Source organism: Ciconia boyciana, chromosome 31, assembly GCF_034638445.1.
Source record: "Ciconia boyciana chromosome 31, ASM3463844v1, whole genome shotgun sequence".
Taxonomy (NCBI): domain Eukaryota; kingdom Metazoa; phylum Chordata; class Aves; order Ciconiiformes; family Ciconiidae; genus Ciconia; species Ciconia boyciana.
The window spans coordinates 800468-815908 of NC_132964.1; the positions used below are offsets into that span (position 1 = coordinate 800468).

Genomic DNA, 15441 nt, shown 5'->3' on the forward strand with positions numbered 1-15441 from the left:
TGGTGCCTCCCCTCCCGCGCGGCTCTGAAATTGGCCACTGCGCAGGCGCTGAAGCCCCCCCTCCCGCGCGCACCCCCTCCCGGAAGCGGAAGTGGGTCGTTGCGGTCTCTCGGAAGATGGCGGCGGCCGGCCCGGCTCCGGGTCCCGGGGACGAGCTGGTCTCGTCGGTGACGCTTTACCGCCGGCGGCCGCGGCTCCTCCACGGCACCGTGCTGCCGTTCGTGGCGGGGCTCTACCCGGCCTGGTTGTGGCTGTGGGGACCGCGCGTGTGGGCGGCATGGGGGCAGGCTGAGGCGGCGGCTGCGGCGGAGGAGGAGGGCCCCAGACCGGGACCGGGCCCCGCTCCCCCCGAGGCCGCGTTCCTGGCGCTCGCTGCCATCGGTGTCGTCCATCTGCTGACGGCGCTCTCGGGGCTGTGGTCGGTGCACGCTCACTGCGCCCTCACCTGCGTCCGGGTGAGTCCCGGGGCTGCCGGTGCCGCGGGACCGGCCACGCTGGAGAACCCTCCGGGGTTCTTGCCGCTCCCCGCGGGCTCTTCTGTCGTGCGGGGGCGGCTGAGGGCGCGGGGGCGTTCGGTCTGCTGGGGAGCGGGGTTGTTTGTTGCGGCGTGGCAGAGCCGCATCGGGCAGCTTTGCAGGCGCGATGAGGGAGAGGGCGTGGGCGTGAGGAGACGCTTTGCACGGAAACGCTTCTCGCTTTAGCTGGGCTTGGGCAGCGCGGCTGCGTGCTGCCGGGGGGGGAAGGAGAGGTGCAGGCGTTCAGCAGGCCCCGGCCCCGAAGCGCTGTCGGGGAGTCCAGCGATGTGTCTGCACGCAGGCAGCCTGGGATGAGTTGAGTGCTCAGGGTAGGGGCCGACTGCCTTTGCTAGCATCGACCGTTCCGTCTTTTGACGGTGGACAAGCTGGTTCCCATTTTTACAGTCGCTGTTGTAACCGTGTCTTACTGGCAGCTACATATGTTTTCACTGAATAGACTTGCTCTGGGGGTAGGATATGATTTTGGGGATGGATTGTGATAATCTGAATGTCTTTGATTCTAACGACGGCTCTGCAAAAGCACCCGGCTGCAAAGAGTTCTTTTCTCCGCGTGTCTTAATGCGATCCAGCAAGGCTTCCTGCCGACGCGTTGAAATTCAGGGTCTGTGATCCGCTTGACGAAGCGCGTCTTGTTTGTGTTTCAGGAACCTTGTCCTAAGAAAGCCACATTGGCCAAAGTTGTGCCAACCCCAAATAATGGCTCAGTAGAACTAGTGCCTCTCCACAGAGACCAGGTAAGGATACGGCTGTCGGGAGCAGAGCTGACGCTTGTCACGCACCAGGGAACTGCTACATTGTGCCGTCAGCCTGCAGTTTGTTAGCTTTTAACTTAAGTAATTAGGGAAAAATCAGCTGCAGTCAGTCAAAAGTGGGGACGTTAAAGATTGCATGGTGTTTCCTGCTGCGTGTACCACAAGTAGAATCATACAGTAACTAAAGATGTAAGGGGTTGGGGTTTCTTTCCTTCTTCAGGCCAGATTATGTGTGGAGTGAAGCCTTTGGTGTGTCTTCAACTGGTTGGTTTTTTTCCCTCTCTCTGCAGGGTGAGGACGGGCAGGAAGCTCTTTCCTTTGAATTTCAGAAAATCAAATACTCGTATGAGATAGATGGCAAGAAACAGTTTCTTCCTGTTGCTTTCCCTGTGGAACATCCCCTTTATTACTACCAGAATGCCCGGGGCTATCAGGAGGACAAAGATATCCGAGCAGCTGAGAAGAAATACGGTACAAACAAGTAAGTTTTCCAGGCGTGTATCTCTCTTTGTCAAAGTAACCCAGTCTGTCAGGAACAATGGTGTTGAACCACAGTTCTAGTCCTGTTTTTTTAAATTTCAATTAGTCCCGGCACTTGCTTCAAATTCCTTTAAGGACAGAGAACAGTATCGGACCAAGGGGTTTTCTCCAGGGTGGGCTATAGGTGGAAATTAATTGCATATGACTAATTAACTGAATCAAAGTAATTGAAAATAGGGCGATTGTGGACATTCCAGAGTACAGCCTGGTCTGACACCAGAGGCTGTGCGTGGCTTTCGGGTTGGGCTTTTGCTGAGAATCTGGAAGGTTTAGGTTAATAAAGATTCAATTCTTTCCCAGGGCTGAGATGGTGGTGCCGGAGTTCTTGGAACTCTTTAAAGAAAGAGCTACAGCTCCATTCTTCGTCTTTCAGGTAAAATGACCAAAGAGAGCTGTAAATACTTCTCCCTGCTAAAAAACGAGAGAATTCCTCACAATCCTGTCTTGAGAGCCATAAATCAGCTGGCAGCTTTCTAAAATCAGGAGTAGATGCTGCTCTTGCACTGTAATATTGATTTTACTTCTGGGAGGGACCCTGTTTCTCCCTAATGAGTTACCGCGATGTTCTGTTTTTCTGGCTTCCTACAATTAAATGTGTGCCAAGGTAGCTTGAAAAAAAAATGCCTAGAAATTGAAGGCTTTTGTTTTCTGAGGGAGATTAGAATAACTTCCGTGTCACCTTCTCCCCACAGGTGTTCTGTGTGGGTTTGTGGTGCCTGGATGAATACTGGTACTACAGTGTTTTCACCCTCTCCATGTTGGTTGCATTTGAAGCTTCTCTGGTCCAGCAGCAAATGAGGAACATGTCAGAGATTCGAAAAATGGGCAACAAGCCGTACATGATCCAGGTAATCAGAACCAGAGAGGATTGTGCATGAAATTTTTGATCTAGCTGTCTTTTTAGCTCATTTGCTGTTCCTTTTTCCCATCTTTTTCCTCTAATCTTTTTCTGATGCATGCAGGGCTTCTGAAAGTGAAGTGCTGCTTTTTTCTACAGGTTTCTGAAAGTGGTTTGGTTTTTTTCCCTACAGGTTTCTGAAAGTGGTTTGGTTTTTTTCCCTACAGGTTTCTGAAAGTGGTTTGGTTTTTTTCCCTACAGGTTTCTGAAAGTGGTTTGGTTTTTTTCCCTACAGGTTTCTGAAAGTGCTTTTTTTTTTTTTTTCCCCCTACAGGTTTACAGAAACCGCAAGTGGCGCCCCATTTCCAGTGATGAGATTATTCCAGGGGATATTGTTTCCATTGGTAATGACTTGCATGATGGTTGTAGTCAAAAGCTTGTTTAAACTCAGATTCTTTCCGGTCCGTTAATTTGCGCAGTAAATTGAATTAGGCATAAAAATCTAACAGTCTTGGTTGGGTGCTTTTGAGGACTTTGATTCGTAGGTGTTCACAATTCAAGGGTCCAAAAGATCCATTCTTGGGCTGGATCTCTTGGACCTGCTAGCTGTCTTAAAGAAAGGTAAATGCCTAGATAAATCAGCCTCAGATTCTTCAGCTTAGGGTTGTGAAGATGCAGAGTTCCCTTCCTCCTGCCAATATCTTCCTAGAATGGAAAGGGGAAGGGCAGATCTCTCAACCCTGCTCTCCCTTTTGAGGTTGTGTTACCCCAGGATGTGATCCCAGTCGTTGAAGCCTGAACAGCAATGAGAACTAAGTGACTTGATTTTAAACTTTCCTGGTCTCAACAGAGACAGAATAACCTTCAAACCCTTTCGGTTCTCAGCAATGCTGAGTTGGGTACATGCTGTGGTAGATGTGAGAGGTTTGAAGCTTTAGGAATCTCCTGTATCTCGGCTAAACTGAAGGAGAGCTGTGCCCTGCCAGACAAATAGCTAAACAAGAGTCGCTTCTGCCTTTGAGCTTCTTCTCAGGTTTAATGTATTAATTGCAGGCCGATCTCCTCATGAAAATCTAGTGCCCTGTGATGTGCTGCTGTTACGTGGAAGGTGTATTGTAGATGAAGCTATGCTGACGGGAGAGTCTGTGCCACAGATGAAGGTCTGTGAAACGTCCTCTGTGCTGTCCCCTGGTTGCAACCTGGAAAAGTGAAAATATTCAAGCCGCTGCAGCATTTGCGAGTGCCAATTAGTCTCTTTGTGTGAATGCTGGCCCAGGCAACCTGGTCTGTTTGTTATTGGCTCCCTGTCAGTGACTGATGGTCTCTGGTAAATGAGAAACAGAAATGTCTGTTTTCTCTGGCAATGTCTCCAGCCTTTGGGTCTGAACTGCATCGTGTGGGCATGGCATCGCCCTCCTACACATTCCCCAGTCTGGATTCCTTTGGCTGGGTAGAGGTGGGAGGAGGAACAAGCATAAAGCACTTCAAAACCCTGAATCTTCCTTCTTTTTGTGCCAGTGGGTGACTTAAAAATGATAAAGTAATACTTGCAGAGCCTCCCTTGTTGAATTCAGCGTGCCAAGGGTGAACTAGTCCCCTGAAACCAGAATTTGCACAGATGCCAGGCTCTAAACCCAGACCGATCAGGAGCTGAATGGCCTGTTAAGGTCTAGATTCTGTTCAGGCCACCTTCGGCTGAAGTGAAGCTGAGAGCATCTTGTGGGATAAGAACAGAAAGGAACACTTGAAGTTTACTTGTTGATAGCTGTGAATCTGAGACCTGAACGTTGTCCTGCAGGAGCCCGTGGAGGATCTCAGTCCAGAGCACATCTTGGACATGCAGGCAGATTCCCGCCTACACATCATATTTGGGGGAACAAAAGTGGTGCAGCACATCCCGCCCCAGAAAGCCAGCACAGGACTGAAACGTAGGTACCGGCACAAATTCTCTCTGAGAAGGCATGTCAAATACCCGCAGATTTGTTTTTTAAATGGCTTTGATGCAACAGTTGGAGGGTGTTGTTGAGTCAGTCTCCTTGGCCCTGTCACTAATGGTTTACTGTGATTATTAGACTGCTGTGATATTCCATTAAAGTTGACTATGTCCCCTTGTAAGGTGTAGCTTCAAGTGTATTCTGTCTGTGATAAGCCTGTAAAAGATGTACTCTAAGCTTACTGTCTTCATTCCTGCTCCTGTTCCAGCTGTCGATAATGGGTGTGTGGCATACGCTCTGAGGACCGGCTTCAACACATCTCAGGTAAGATGTGAACGTGCCTTCTCACCTCTGTCTTGTCGATGATGTTGGTTGTGTCGTTCGGCGCTTTGCTGTCAGGAAATCCATGTGAAGTACGTCAGTGGGAAAATATAAATCAGGGCATTAAAATTACTTGTTTGGAAAAGGAAAAAATAAGGTTGGTCTCTGTGTGTCAAATAAGTAATCTGATGTTTGATGCAGAAGGCTGGGAGTCAGGATTCAGGGTTCCTGTTGCAACTGACCACACTACGTACATACTTCAGCTCCTGGTTATCCCTGTTTCTGTAACGATAATTGTTGGAAAAAGGCAATTGAGTGTGTTTGTAGAGACTAGAGATGTGAACGTGAGCTTTTTCAATTGAAAATTGAAGAGTTCTTCAAAGAAATCATCAACTTAAGTGACTTTGCAACGAGTTTGGGGTTTTTTAACAGGTTGATTATGGGTGACTCTAGGCTGCTGCCTATTAAGAGGATCAGAGAAGTGGGAATAATTTTCAGGCTCTGGCACCAAAACACCGGAGTGTAGTTTTAAAATTGGGTTTCATACATATTTTTAACAAACTACTGCATGCGGCAGAGATAGCTTCTTGCACTGAAGGCTGTTCTTCTCAGGGGAAATTGCTACGTACAATCCTCTTTGGGGTGAAGAGAGTGACAGCCAATAACTTAGAGACCTTCATTTTCATCCTGTTCCTGCTGGTCTTTGCCATTGCTGCTGCAGCATACGTCTGGATTGAAGGTGAGATTTCTTCTTGCCTCTTCCAGGTCTCTACACAGGACTTGTACCAAAGCTTGTGGGAAGGACAGTTGACGTAATTTCTGAGAGTTACAATAGCTGGGTTGGGCTGCGCCAGTGTTTCAGTGTAGGGGCCCACACTGCATTCTGGATGCTTTTCTTGCCCTCCCACAGCCCTTCCTAGGTAGGTGAGCTTCTTTGTGGTACTCATCTTAGCTCTGTGGGGCACACAGCCTGAGGATGAGGAGGTATACAGGTGTCCTGTCTCATTCCGTAGGCACCAAGGATCCTAGCAGGAACCGTTACAAGCTCTTCCTGGAGTGTACTTTAATACTGACTTCGGTCGTTCCACCTGAACTTCCCATTGAGCTCTCTCTGGCTGTCAACACCTCCCTCATTGCCTTGGCCAAGCTCTGTAAGTACCAAGCCTAAACCCAGAAACAAAACCAGGATTGCTTTCTTGGGTCTGGAACTGTGGGACGCTGGTGAGGAGATGAGTGTGAAGTTACTGCAGTGTCCTCAGTTTCTACACAGTGACAGTATGGGGTTTTGGAGCTGGTGTATATGAGGGGGTTTAAACCCCAAAGAACTTAGGAGGTGTGTGCCTTGCAGTGGGTCCTAAATCAAGTGTAGGAGGGAATATATTCATATGAAAGCCTGCTTGCTCAACAGTCATGCAGTTCTGCATTGAGCAGGTTCCTATATATGGAATAGGGAGGTCGATGACTTCTGTATTGGACTACATCACTGCTACAACTTGGTGTCTGCTTTCAAATGCCACAAAAACTCCGGATGGGGAGTTCAGGGTTCATTAACTCTAGCTGAGAACCATGTTGATAGCTCCCGTCTTGCAATAAAAGCCATCAAGCGTCCTGTCCTGGCTCTGTTGTAGCTGATCTCTCACAGAATTTCCTCTCCTCTCTCCTAGATGTGTACTGTACAGAGCCCTTCCGCATCCCCTTTGCAGGCAAAGTTCAAGTTTGCTGTTTTGACAAAACCGGCACGTTAACCAGCAACCACCTTGTAGTGAGAGGAGTAGCTGGGCTCAGGTGGGTCCTGGGTGATTTTGGTTATATGATTTGCTGTGCTCTGGCCTTTGGGTGCTGTGGGAACTCCTCAGGCACAAGTGAAATCACATTCCAGTGAAGAGGAGAATATCAGAATTCCAGGGAAGAGGAGATAATCAGGGATTCAGAGAGTGAAAGAAGTGGACTGAGCTGGAAGGAGAGAGGGTCTTTGGTCTCTGGCGACGCCTATGGGCTCAGGACTTGTGAATTTAATTGTCTTGGGGGACTTCTTGCATAGGATTTTTATGTAACTGAGATCTTCGCTGCTCCTCCCTGCAGTAGCATCCCACCTTCTCATTCCACTGCCATAATGAACTGTGCTTGAAGGCTAGGTGCTGCAGCAGAGCGATATCCGAGTCCTTTGATTCTACAGATGCTTAAATGTGTTAGTTCAGGCCTCTACTTCGAGTGTTCTGCTTGAATCAAGTTTGCTTTGGAGGACTGGTAAAAATTATGGGCTTTGGCACTGTTTGCAGTTGAGACAGCGCCAGATTTCCTCTGGCTTTGATCTCATCATGAGGAGCTCCACTGTTTACTGTATTAGAGTAGGAATTTTTTGCTGGGAAAAATTCCAGAATTTGTCTGAGATAATATGAATGGGATCTGTTAACATGGGCAGTCTTTTTTTTTTTTTTTATGCTGCAGGGATGGGAAGGAAGTGACACCAGTATCTGACATTCCTGTAGAAACCCACCGAGCGATTGCTACTTGCCACTCACTTGTACAGTTGGACGATGGGACGCTGGTGGGAGATCCGTTAGAGAAGGCAATGTTGATGGCTGTGGACTGGACCCTGACCAAAGGTAAAACCTGTTTCCACCTCCTCCCTGGTTGATACTGAGCCCTGTTTACATATGCTGTGGGTTGTGGGATGGGGGTTTTGGGGGGGGTGGTGGTGGTGATGATAACACTATTTTTGTCAGTTCTGAGCATGACATTATCTAGTCTATGGAGATTTCCTATGCCTCGTGCCAGCTTTCTGCAAGGAGTGAATTCCATCTGGTATAATCCCAGGAACTGGTTTGGGGCAATGGAAATCCTTGCACTGCATGGCTGAGGGACAATAAATAGTGTAAGTCTGTTCTCAGGACTGCAGATACTGCATTCTGCAACAGGTTGGTGTCTTTTAGTTCTGATTGTGCCGGCTCAGTACAATCAGGGCGTGACTAGCACAGACCGCAGTAGTGAAAACATGACAGTGTGGGTTTTAGCACGGTCTGCGGGCAGTCGCTCTGGAGGCTTTCTGCTCTGCTTTCTTGGCTTTCGCAGGCACAGGTAACTAACGTAGAAATCTTCCAGAAATACTGTGTACATATCGCAGTGAAACCCATGCTGTTGTGGTTTTTGCTTCTGGATTTTTACCTGTGATGATAATATGTGCTACAAATGCACCTTGAACCTGCTGGGTAGCTGTTCGTACTAATGCGTATAGGTGTTCTGATCAGTTATGTCCCTTAATTCTTGGCACTAGAATTTCCAGCCCTGTATGCTTGTGTCTAAGGAGAGGAAATTCATACAATCTCGGTGACCTATGGGTTCCTTTGGGACCCGAAGGGAGGGATGTTGCTTTTGATACCGAGAAACCTTTCAGGATTTCCTGATCTGTTTGTTTCCAGATGAGAAAGTTTTCCCCAGAAGTATTAAAACTCAGGGACTGAAAATTCACCAGCGCTTTCATTTTGCCAGTGCCCTGAAAAGAATGTCTGTCTTGGCATCGTACGAGAAGATCGGCTCGACTGATCTCTGTTACATTGCAGCTGTGAAAGGGGCCCCAGAGACGCTGCACAAAATGGTGAGCGCATCTCTCTAGGAGAAGAAGGGCCTTCTCTAGCATGGGTGCTCGTCCCCTTTCGCCTCTGCTTGTCCCTGCCAAGTCTGGAACCTGAATGACATAGGGATTTCATCTTGCAAAAGAGCGCAGTGAACCTGTGCCTGAAAACAAACTCCACTGGGGAGTTTCGGTCTCATCCCAGTGAGATCTGAATATCTCTGCATGTGCGTTCCTGGTCCTGTTGCTTTTACTGACAGCAGCAGGCTAAATCTGGGGGATCTCCAGTTTTGCCCTTGATGGTGAGGGACCCTCCCAAAGGTGCCTCTTTCCCCTGTCTGCATATTTAACGTGAAATGCTGAAATATGCTACAGAATTGTGTTTGAAACTGTATTAATATGATGCTTTTCCCCACGCCTGCTCTAGTTGTCTCAGTGCCCAAGCAACTATCATGCTGTCCACACGGAAATGTCACGTGAGGGGGCAAGAGTGCTGGCTCTTGGCTACAAAGAACTGGGGCACCTCACTCACCAGCAGGTATACCTGTCTGTTTAAGCCTTGAAATCGAGCACCTGTTAAAGGAAACAGAGGTGGTGTGAGCAGGGAAGAGGAGTGGGACTCTTTTGGGATGTGGTTGCCCAAAGCTGCTGTAACCGTGTTGTTTTTACGATCCGGATCTTCTGGGAAGATTGCAGCTTCTGCGTTGTGCTCCCAGCTTTGAATTCCTGTGTAGCGTCGATCAATCCTTCTGTTTCCCTGTTTGTAAAGCAGGGTCGACTCTTCCCTTGTAGCAATTGAAGAGGCTTAGCACTTGAACTTCTTAGCTGTGAACCTGGTTTAATGTGGGAATGGGCGTGTGTAATTGTTTTCAGGGCTGTGTCTGTGGAGCTTTGTGCCAAAGCAGCCTTTCTTCTAGAGCAGCTGGGCACTGTCCAGGGTTGCTCTGTGCACCTCAGAGCACCAGTTGTGTTTCTAGTGATGCTTTGATTGCAAGGAAGCACCCTTTGGAAAACAAGATTGCTGCTAGAGAGCAGCAGGTAACACTCTGTTTGCTGATTTGCTTTGGCAGGTGAGAGAGATGAAGCGTGAAGCTTTGGAGTGTGATCTTAGATTTGTTGGATTCATTGTGGTTTCTTGTCCTCTCAAAGCTGACTCCAAATCCGTCATCAGGGAGATCCAGAACGCGTCACACCACGTAAGCATTGTCAGCATCCTAGCTTTACTGGTAGCCATGGTGTTTGGGATGTGGAATTTCAGTACCAGAAGCCCTTGTGGAGTGAGGTCAAAGGCTTCCCCATGGTGAAGGCAGGGAGACCTTGTGGATGTGATGTTATTTTTGCGGTGGGGTTTGCCCTGGCCCAGAGAGAAAGCCTTTCTGCAGGGTGCTGCGCAGCGCTACATCTCATAGGCAATGTCACCAGCATCCAAGCTAGGCAGAAGTCTTTTCAGTGTAAAGACTCGCTGTGAAGTCCTGCTCTTCTACCCAGAACTGATTTTTGACCCCTCTCGCTTTCCCCTCAGGTAGTGATGATAACGGGAGACAATCCTCTCACTGCCTGCCATGTGGCCCGGGAGCTACACTTCCTCCAGAGGGAGCACACCCTCATTCTGCAGCCTCCTGTGAGCAAAGGTAACCGATCCCATGCAGGAAATGGCTCTGCGTTTTGGAGGACAACAGCCAAAGCCCTGCTGGGGCATTGTATCAAAGTTAGACACATGCTATTAGCACTGCTGCTTAATGCTGATAAAGGAAACGACTCGCTTTCCAGAATCCCAGATAACTCTCTGTCCTTTTGCCCCTCTCTTCTCTGGCTTGGAGTACTATGCAAGCTGCATACATTCCTCTGCCAGCTCCTAAACCGAGCTATCTGAGCACCAAAATAACAAAAATAACGGCAGCTTGAAGGCCTCCTTGCTGTGCAGGTTCAGAGGCCACCCAGGGAAGCCGAGAGCCATGTCACTGACTGCAGGAAGGAGGGTCCATGTAAAGACTGTACCTAGATGGGAGGTGGGCATGTCACTGTCCTGAGAAGTGGAGGGCCTTGCGTCCGTAGTGCTGAGGGCCTGCAAACACCAGGGTCAGCGTCTGTTGGGTGACTGGGAGCGTTTCTCCCAGCCAGGCACCTCACAGGCATGCTCACGTCAAGCTCGTGCTTCTCTTTCCAGGCTCCGGCTGGCAGTGGCAGTCCATCGACGGTGCTATCGTGCTCCCAGTCTTGCCAAGCTCCTTGCAAGAGCTGACACAGCAGTACGACCTGTGTGTAACTGGGGAAGGTCTCTCTCACCTACAGTCTGTGAACAGACAGCAGCTGCTGAAACTCATACCGCACATCCAGGTGTTTGCCAGAGTGGTGCCAAAGCAGAAGGTGAGAGATTTCAGCAGCTGGTAAAACCCGGTTTTAGCAGGGTTCCCAGCAGGGCTCGTGTGGTGCCTGGGAGCCGCATAGATGCTAGCACATGATTAATGCTAAAGCTGTTTTCAACAAAGCAGCGTAACCTCTCCCAATATCCAAGCCAGCAGGAAGCAAGAACCAGAGCTCAGGATGTGCCACGTTGTTACCCTAAAGAGTCCTGAGCCCGTTGGCCCGTTCTAGCTCTGCCTTCCTAAATCAGAGCCTGAAGGGGAAGCTTCTGGAGTCTGGGTGTGAGGCCAGCGAGTTCCTGCAGAACAGAAGCACTTGGCCAAGACGTGTAACCCAGCCCAGGCTGCAGCATATCAGAACACGCAGGCTGCCAGTTCTCACCAAGCGTTTCTTTTTGCAGGAGTTTGTGATCACTACTTTGAAGAGCCTGGGCTACGTCACGCTGATGTGTGGGGATGGGACCAACGATGTCGGAGCTCTGAAGCATGCAGATGTGGGTGAGTCCACATGCAGGATCTCACGTGTGCCCCTGTCTGAGTTTGGCTAGGGTTCCTAAACACAAAAGCAGTGTTTGTTTCTCTGGTGTTTTGAGGGCTGGGATCGATCTGACCAACATCGTTTGGTGGCGTAAACCATAATAAAGAAGAAGGATCTCTGTGCTGGTGGAGTACCCGCTCTGTGTGTGCCAGCAGGCAGCGGGAATTAGCTGCAAACATTTTCCTGGAAGAAAGACTCTTCCTAATTTTTTTTTTCCTACTCTTTGCCTCAGCAAGTGTAACATGTCTGAAGTCCCTGCGTAACTAGCCTGACTCCTGAACTCCACCTGACTCCAGGTGTAAATAGCAGTTGGGATTCCTACTTGGTGAAGATGCTCTGCCAGCAAAGGGATTACAGCCCTTTTTCCCTGCGGCTAATGTTTTTACACTCTTACAGGAGTGGCACTGCTGGCAAATGCTCCTGAGAGACTGCCCGAACGGAAGAAGAGAACTCGAGATGGACCCGGCGATGGGAGACCTGCTTTGCCGTCGATGGGGAGTGGAACTGTGAAGCCCACCTCCCGCGCTGCCAAGCACAGAGTCATGTCCCAAAGAGAGGAACAGCTGGCCATCCAGAGGGTTGGTAACTAAATGTTTAAAAGCCCGTTAACTTATCCTTGCTCTTTGTTCCTCCTCGGGTTTACTGCTAATTCATGAGAACTGGAAATGGCAGGATGTACTGGGAAAAGACCAGCTTTTCTGCTTCTTATCCTGAAATAGAAGAATGGATTTGGGCAGAGAAGGTGCTGCTTTTCCAGCCAGCCGTCAATGCTGCGAGCATGAAGGCTTCTCAGCTTCCCCTTGGAGCAGGGGTGTGGGAGAGGATAGCACAAGATCATCTTTGATCCAGGTTGTGATAATGAGGTGTGCGTTTGTATCCTTCTCTTTTACGCCTGCAGGAACGGATCAGTCAGGTCCTGAAGGATTTGGAAGAGGAGCGTGTGCCAGTCGTGAAGTTGGGTGATGCCAGCATTGCGGCCCCCTTTACCTCCAAGCTCTCTTCCATTCAGTGCAGTAAGTGCATGGTGGGAGCTGAACAGTTGGTGTGCCCCTCCACGTGTCCGGGTTCCCCGAGGGGAACAAGTCTAGATTTGAAAGAAGCCAAGACAGAGGGCGTGGGGTGGTGAGAAATGCCCCCAAACCCATGGTTTTGCCACTTTTTGTGTGGAGTGACCCTGTGGGAGCTTCTTGGGTGGGGGGTACCAGCAGTGAGGGCTTAGCTTTCCTCTGTACTGCTTCAGAAAAGGAGAGGACTGAGGGACAAAGCCCCAGAACCTGTTTTGTTTCCAAACGCTGCTTCCTCTTGCTCCTTAGTCTGCCACGTGATCAAGCAAGGTCGTTGCACGCTAGTGACAACACTCCAAATGTTCAAGATCCTTGCCCTGAACGCCCTGATCCTTGCTTACAGCCAGAGCGTCCTCTACTTGGAAGGGGTGAAGTTCAGTGATTTTCAGGCAACTCTGCAGGGTCTGCTGTTGGCTGGCTGCTTCCTCTTCATCTCCAGGTCGAAGGTAAGGGAAGGAAAGTGTGTTGGGACAGTGGCTGGTCCATGTCAGTCCTATCGGGATTACTGAAGGAGTGCCTCTCTCCAAGAAAAGCCGTTTATTTTAATAAGTTAGCAGTTCTCAATGCTGGAGGGGGTGGGCTTTTTTGTTCCCCTGGATTTGGGAGGCTCCTGAGGCCAGCGCGTGCTTAAGGGAGCGTCTTGTGATTGCAGGCAGGCAGCTCTGTTCAGGTTACAGGAGGAGCAGGTGGAAGAGGTGGGAAGGGTAATGCAGATAAATGCTTCAACTGAGGCTGTTACTTGCACCAAGCTGTGGGTCTCATGTACGCGTGAAGTGGAATTCTTGCAGGCATTTCCTGAGAAACACAATCGTGAGTTGGATTCTGCTGGAAAACTGCCTAGAGATGGGCAAAACCATTCAAGTCAACCCCGTTTGCTTTTCTCTCCCAGCCTTTGAAGACGCTTTCCAAGGAGCGCCCGCTGCCAAACATCTTTAACCTCTACACGGTCCTGACAGTGCTGCTGCAGTTCCTCGTGCATTTCCTCAGCCTCGTTTACCTGTACCGCGGCGCTCAGGCACGCAGCGATTCCAAGTAAGTGTCTCTTCCTCCAGCGCTGGAATGTTTTCTCCAATTGCTGCTAAGCAGGAGGGTGGAGAGAGGCCTCCCTCACCACAGTGCTCTTGCTGTGAATGCTTTATTGAGCACGCCAGGCATTTAATGTGTTAGACACGTCCAGAAAAAGCGTTTCTGAGTTGTGCATCGGCAGGCAGCCCAGCGTGGCGAGGATGCGATGAAACTGGTGGGAGTATGGTCTGTGCTACGTTGCGGTTCCAGTGGTCTACTGTCCCCACGCTGGGAGGAGAAAGGGAAATAGAAATAACACCGATGAGGTGGATTACTGGAAAATTATAAAGAAAAACACACAAAACCCTCTTTTTTCTTTTTTTTCCACTAGATTTTTATTTTGTGAAAAAGAACTCAGTGATTACCTGTGCTTCCAACATCTGCAGCTCCGCTCTCACCCATGCAAGCACGCTTGCGTCAGAGGTGGGGCTGCTGCTAGTGGGAGCCACCGAAGTTTGGGAACAAACTGTTGTTGTCCCACAAAACCTGCACGTAGTTTAAATAAACCGTAGTTTAAATAAACCGTAGTTAGTTTAAATGAAGTGGTGATTCTGAGTTTGGTCCACTGATCTCCAGCTTTGTTCCCCTTTTAGACAGGAGGAGTTTGTGGATCTGTACAAGGAGTTTGAGCCCAGCCTTGTGAACAGCACTGTCTACATCATGTCGATGGCAATGCAGATGGCCACGTTTGCTATCAACTACAAGGCAAGCCATGTTTAAGTCACATCTCCAGCAGCACCAGAGAAGCGACTTTGTAATGAAGGTGCAATAGTACGAAACAATGTTCTCCTCTAATTGCAAACTACGTTTTGTCAGTGCTCTGCAGGGGAAAACTCCCTCTTTTTGCACCAAGTTGGAATGACCCAAGCGTCCCAAACTGTCACGAATCGCTCCACGTCCCCTAGTCCGAAGGAGTACAGCCTCACCGCTGCTCACGGTTTCTCCCTGCTGTGTTTCAGGGCCATCCTTTTATGGAGAGTCTACGGGAGAACAAGCCTTTACTGTGGAGCATCGTCCTTTCAGGACTTGCCATCGTGGGCCTTCTCACGGGCTCTTCGCCAGAGTTCAATGAACAGTTTGGCTTGGTAGAAATCCCTACTGAGGTGAGCGGGCAGCATTCGCTCTGCGCCTACTGAATTTTACGCGCAGTTTCCAGCGGGAGAACCAGGTCCGAGCCTGTCTTCAGGAACTCTGGAGGAATCTCAGGCAGATAGTGGCTTACAGGAGCACGAACTACCTAAGTAGTTCTAAGTGAGGGGATATGGTAGCAACCCTGCTGAAGCATTGGGGATTTTTTTACAGCGTGCTGTGAAATTTTTACAGTTTAGTGATTTTTACAGCATGCTGTGAAAGGAAGAAGGTCAGGCTCTAGGTCGGCCGTGGCACCTCGTGGGGCACAGGCTCTGTTCTGCGGGGAAAGGATAACTGAGGAGAGGGCCTAATGGATTGTGTTTGTTTTCCTAGTTCAAGATCGTGATCACGGAAGTGTTGCTGGCTGACTTCTTCCTCGCCTTGTTAGTGGACCGAATTCTTCAGTTTCTGCTGGGGAGCGCAAAACTTAAAGTGCCTTCCTGAAACGGATTCCGAGGTCCTCGCCCTCAGCAGCGCTACATGAAGGACAGCACCCAGAGCCGTGTTTTGCCATCACAAGAATCATCCTTAATTCTTTGGACAGTAACTCTGATCCTGTTCAGAAACAGGCGTGGGGAAGCTTTCTTCCAAATCATGTGGAAACCACCTCTGTGAAACAAGACCTGACTTTTTAATGTTTCCAGGACGCACCACCAACTGTCGGGAGTTTTGTACTGCCCTAACGTTTAAGGAAACGTTTACAGAATTTGGTAACTAAAATCAGAATCGATGTATTTTGAAACGTGTTTGGAACTTCCTTTGTGGGGCGGAAAGCTTTGTGATGTTTT

The 15441-nt window shown here is 49.3% G+C and overlaps 1 protein-coding gene across 1 annotated transcript; it reads left to right on the forward strand.

The window, feature by feature from the left end:
* The first annotated feature begins 97 nt into the window (after positions 1-97).
* On the forward strand, positions 98-15387 carry ATP13A1 (ATPase 13A1). The gene is made up of 26 exons (XM_072848407.1): positions 98-455; positions 1181-1270; positions 1579-1769; positions 2129-2201; positions 2521-2676; positions 3001-3070; positions 3720-3826; positions 4465-4594; positions 4869-4924; positions 5534-5660; positions 5935-6072; positions 6586-6706; positions 7370-7527; positions 8341-8516; positions 8920-9030; positions 9563-9688; positions 10015-10123; positions 10660-10859; positions 11257-11353; positions 11790-11971; positions 12292-12406; positions 12707-12903; positions 13347-13489; positions 14116-14227; positions 14482-14625; positions 14987-15387. Exons 1-26 carry the CDS (start codon positions 117-119, stop codon positions 15095-15097), a joined length of 3579 nt encoding a protein of 1192 aa, XP_072704508.1. The 5' UTR covers positions 98-116; the 3' UTR covers positions 15098-15387.
* Positions 15388-15441: the final 54 nt, after the last annotated feature.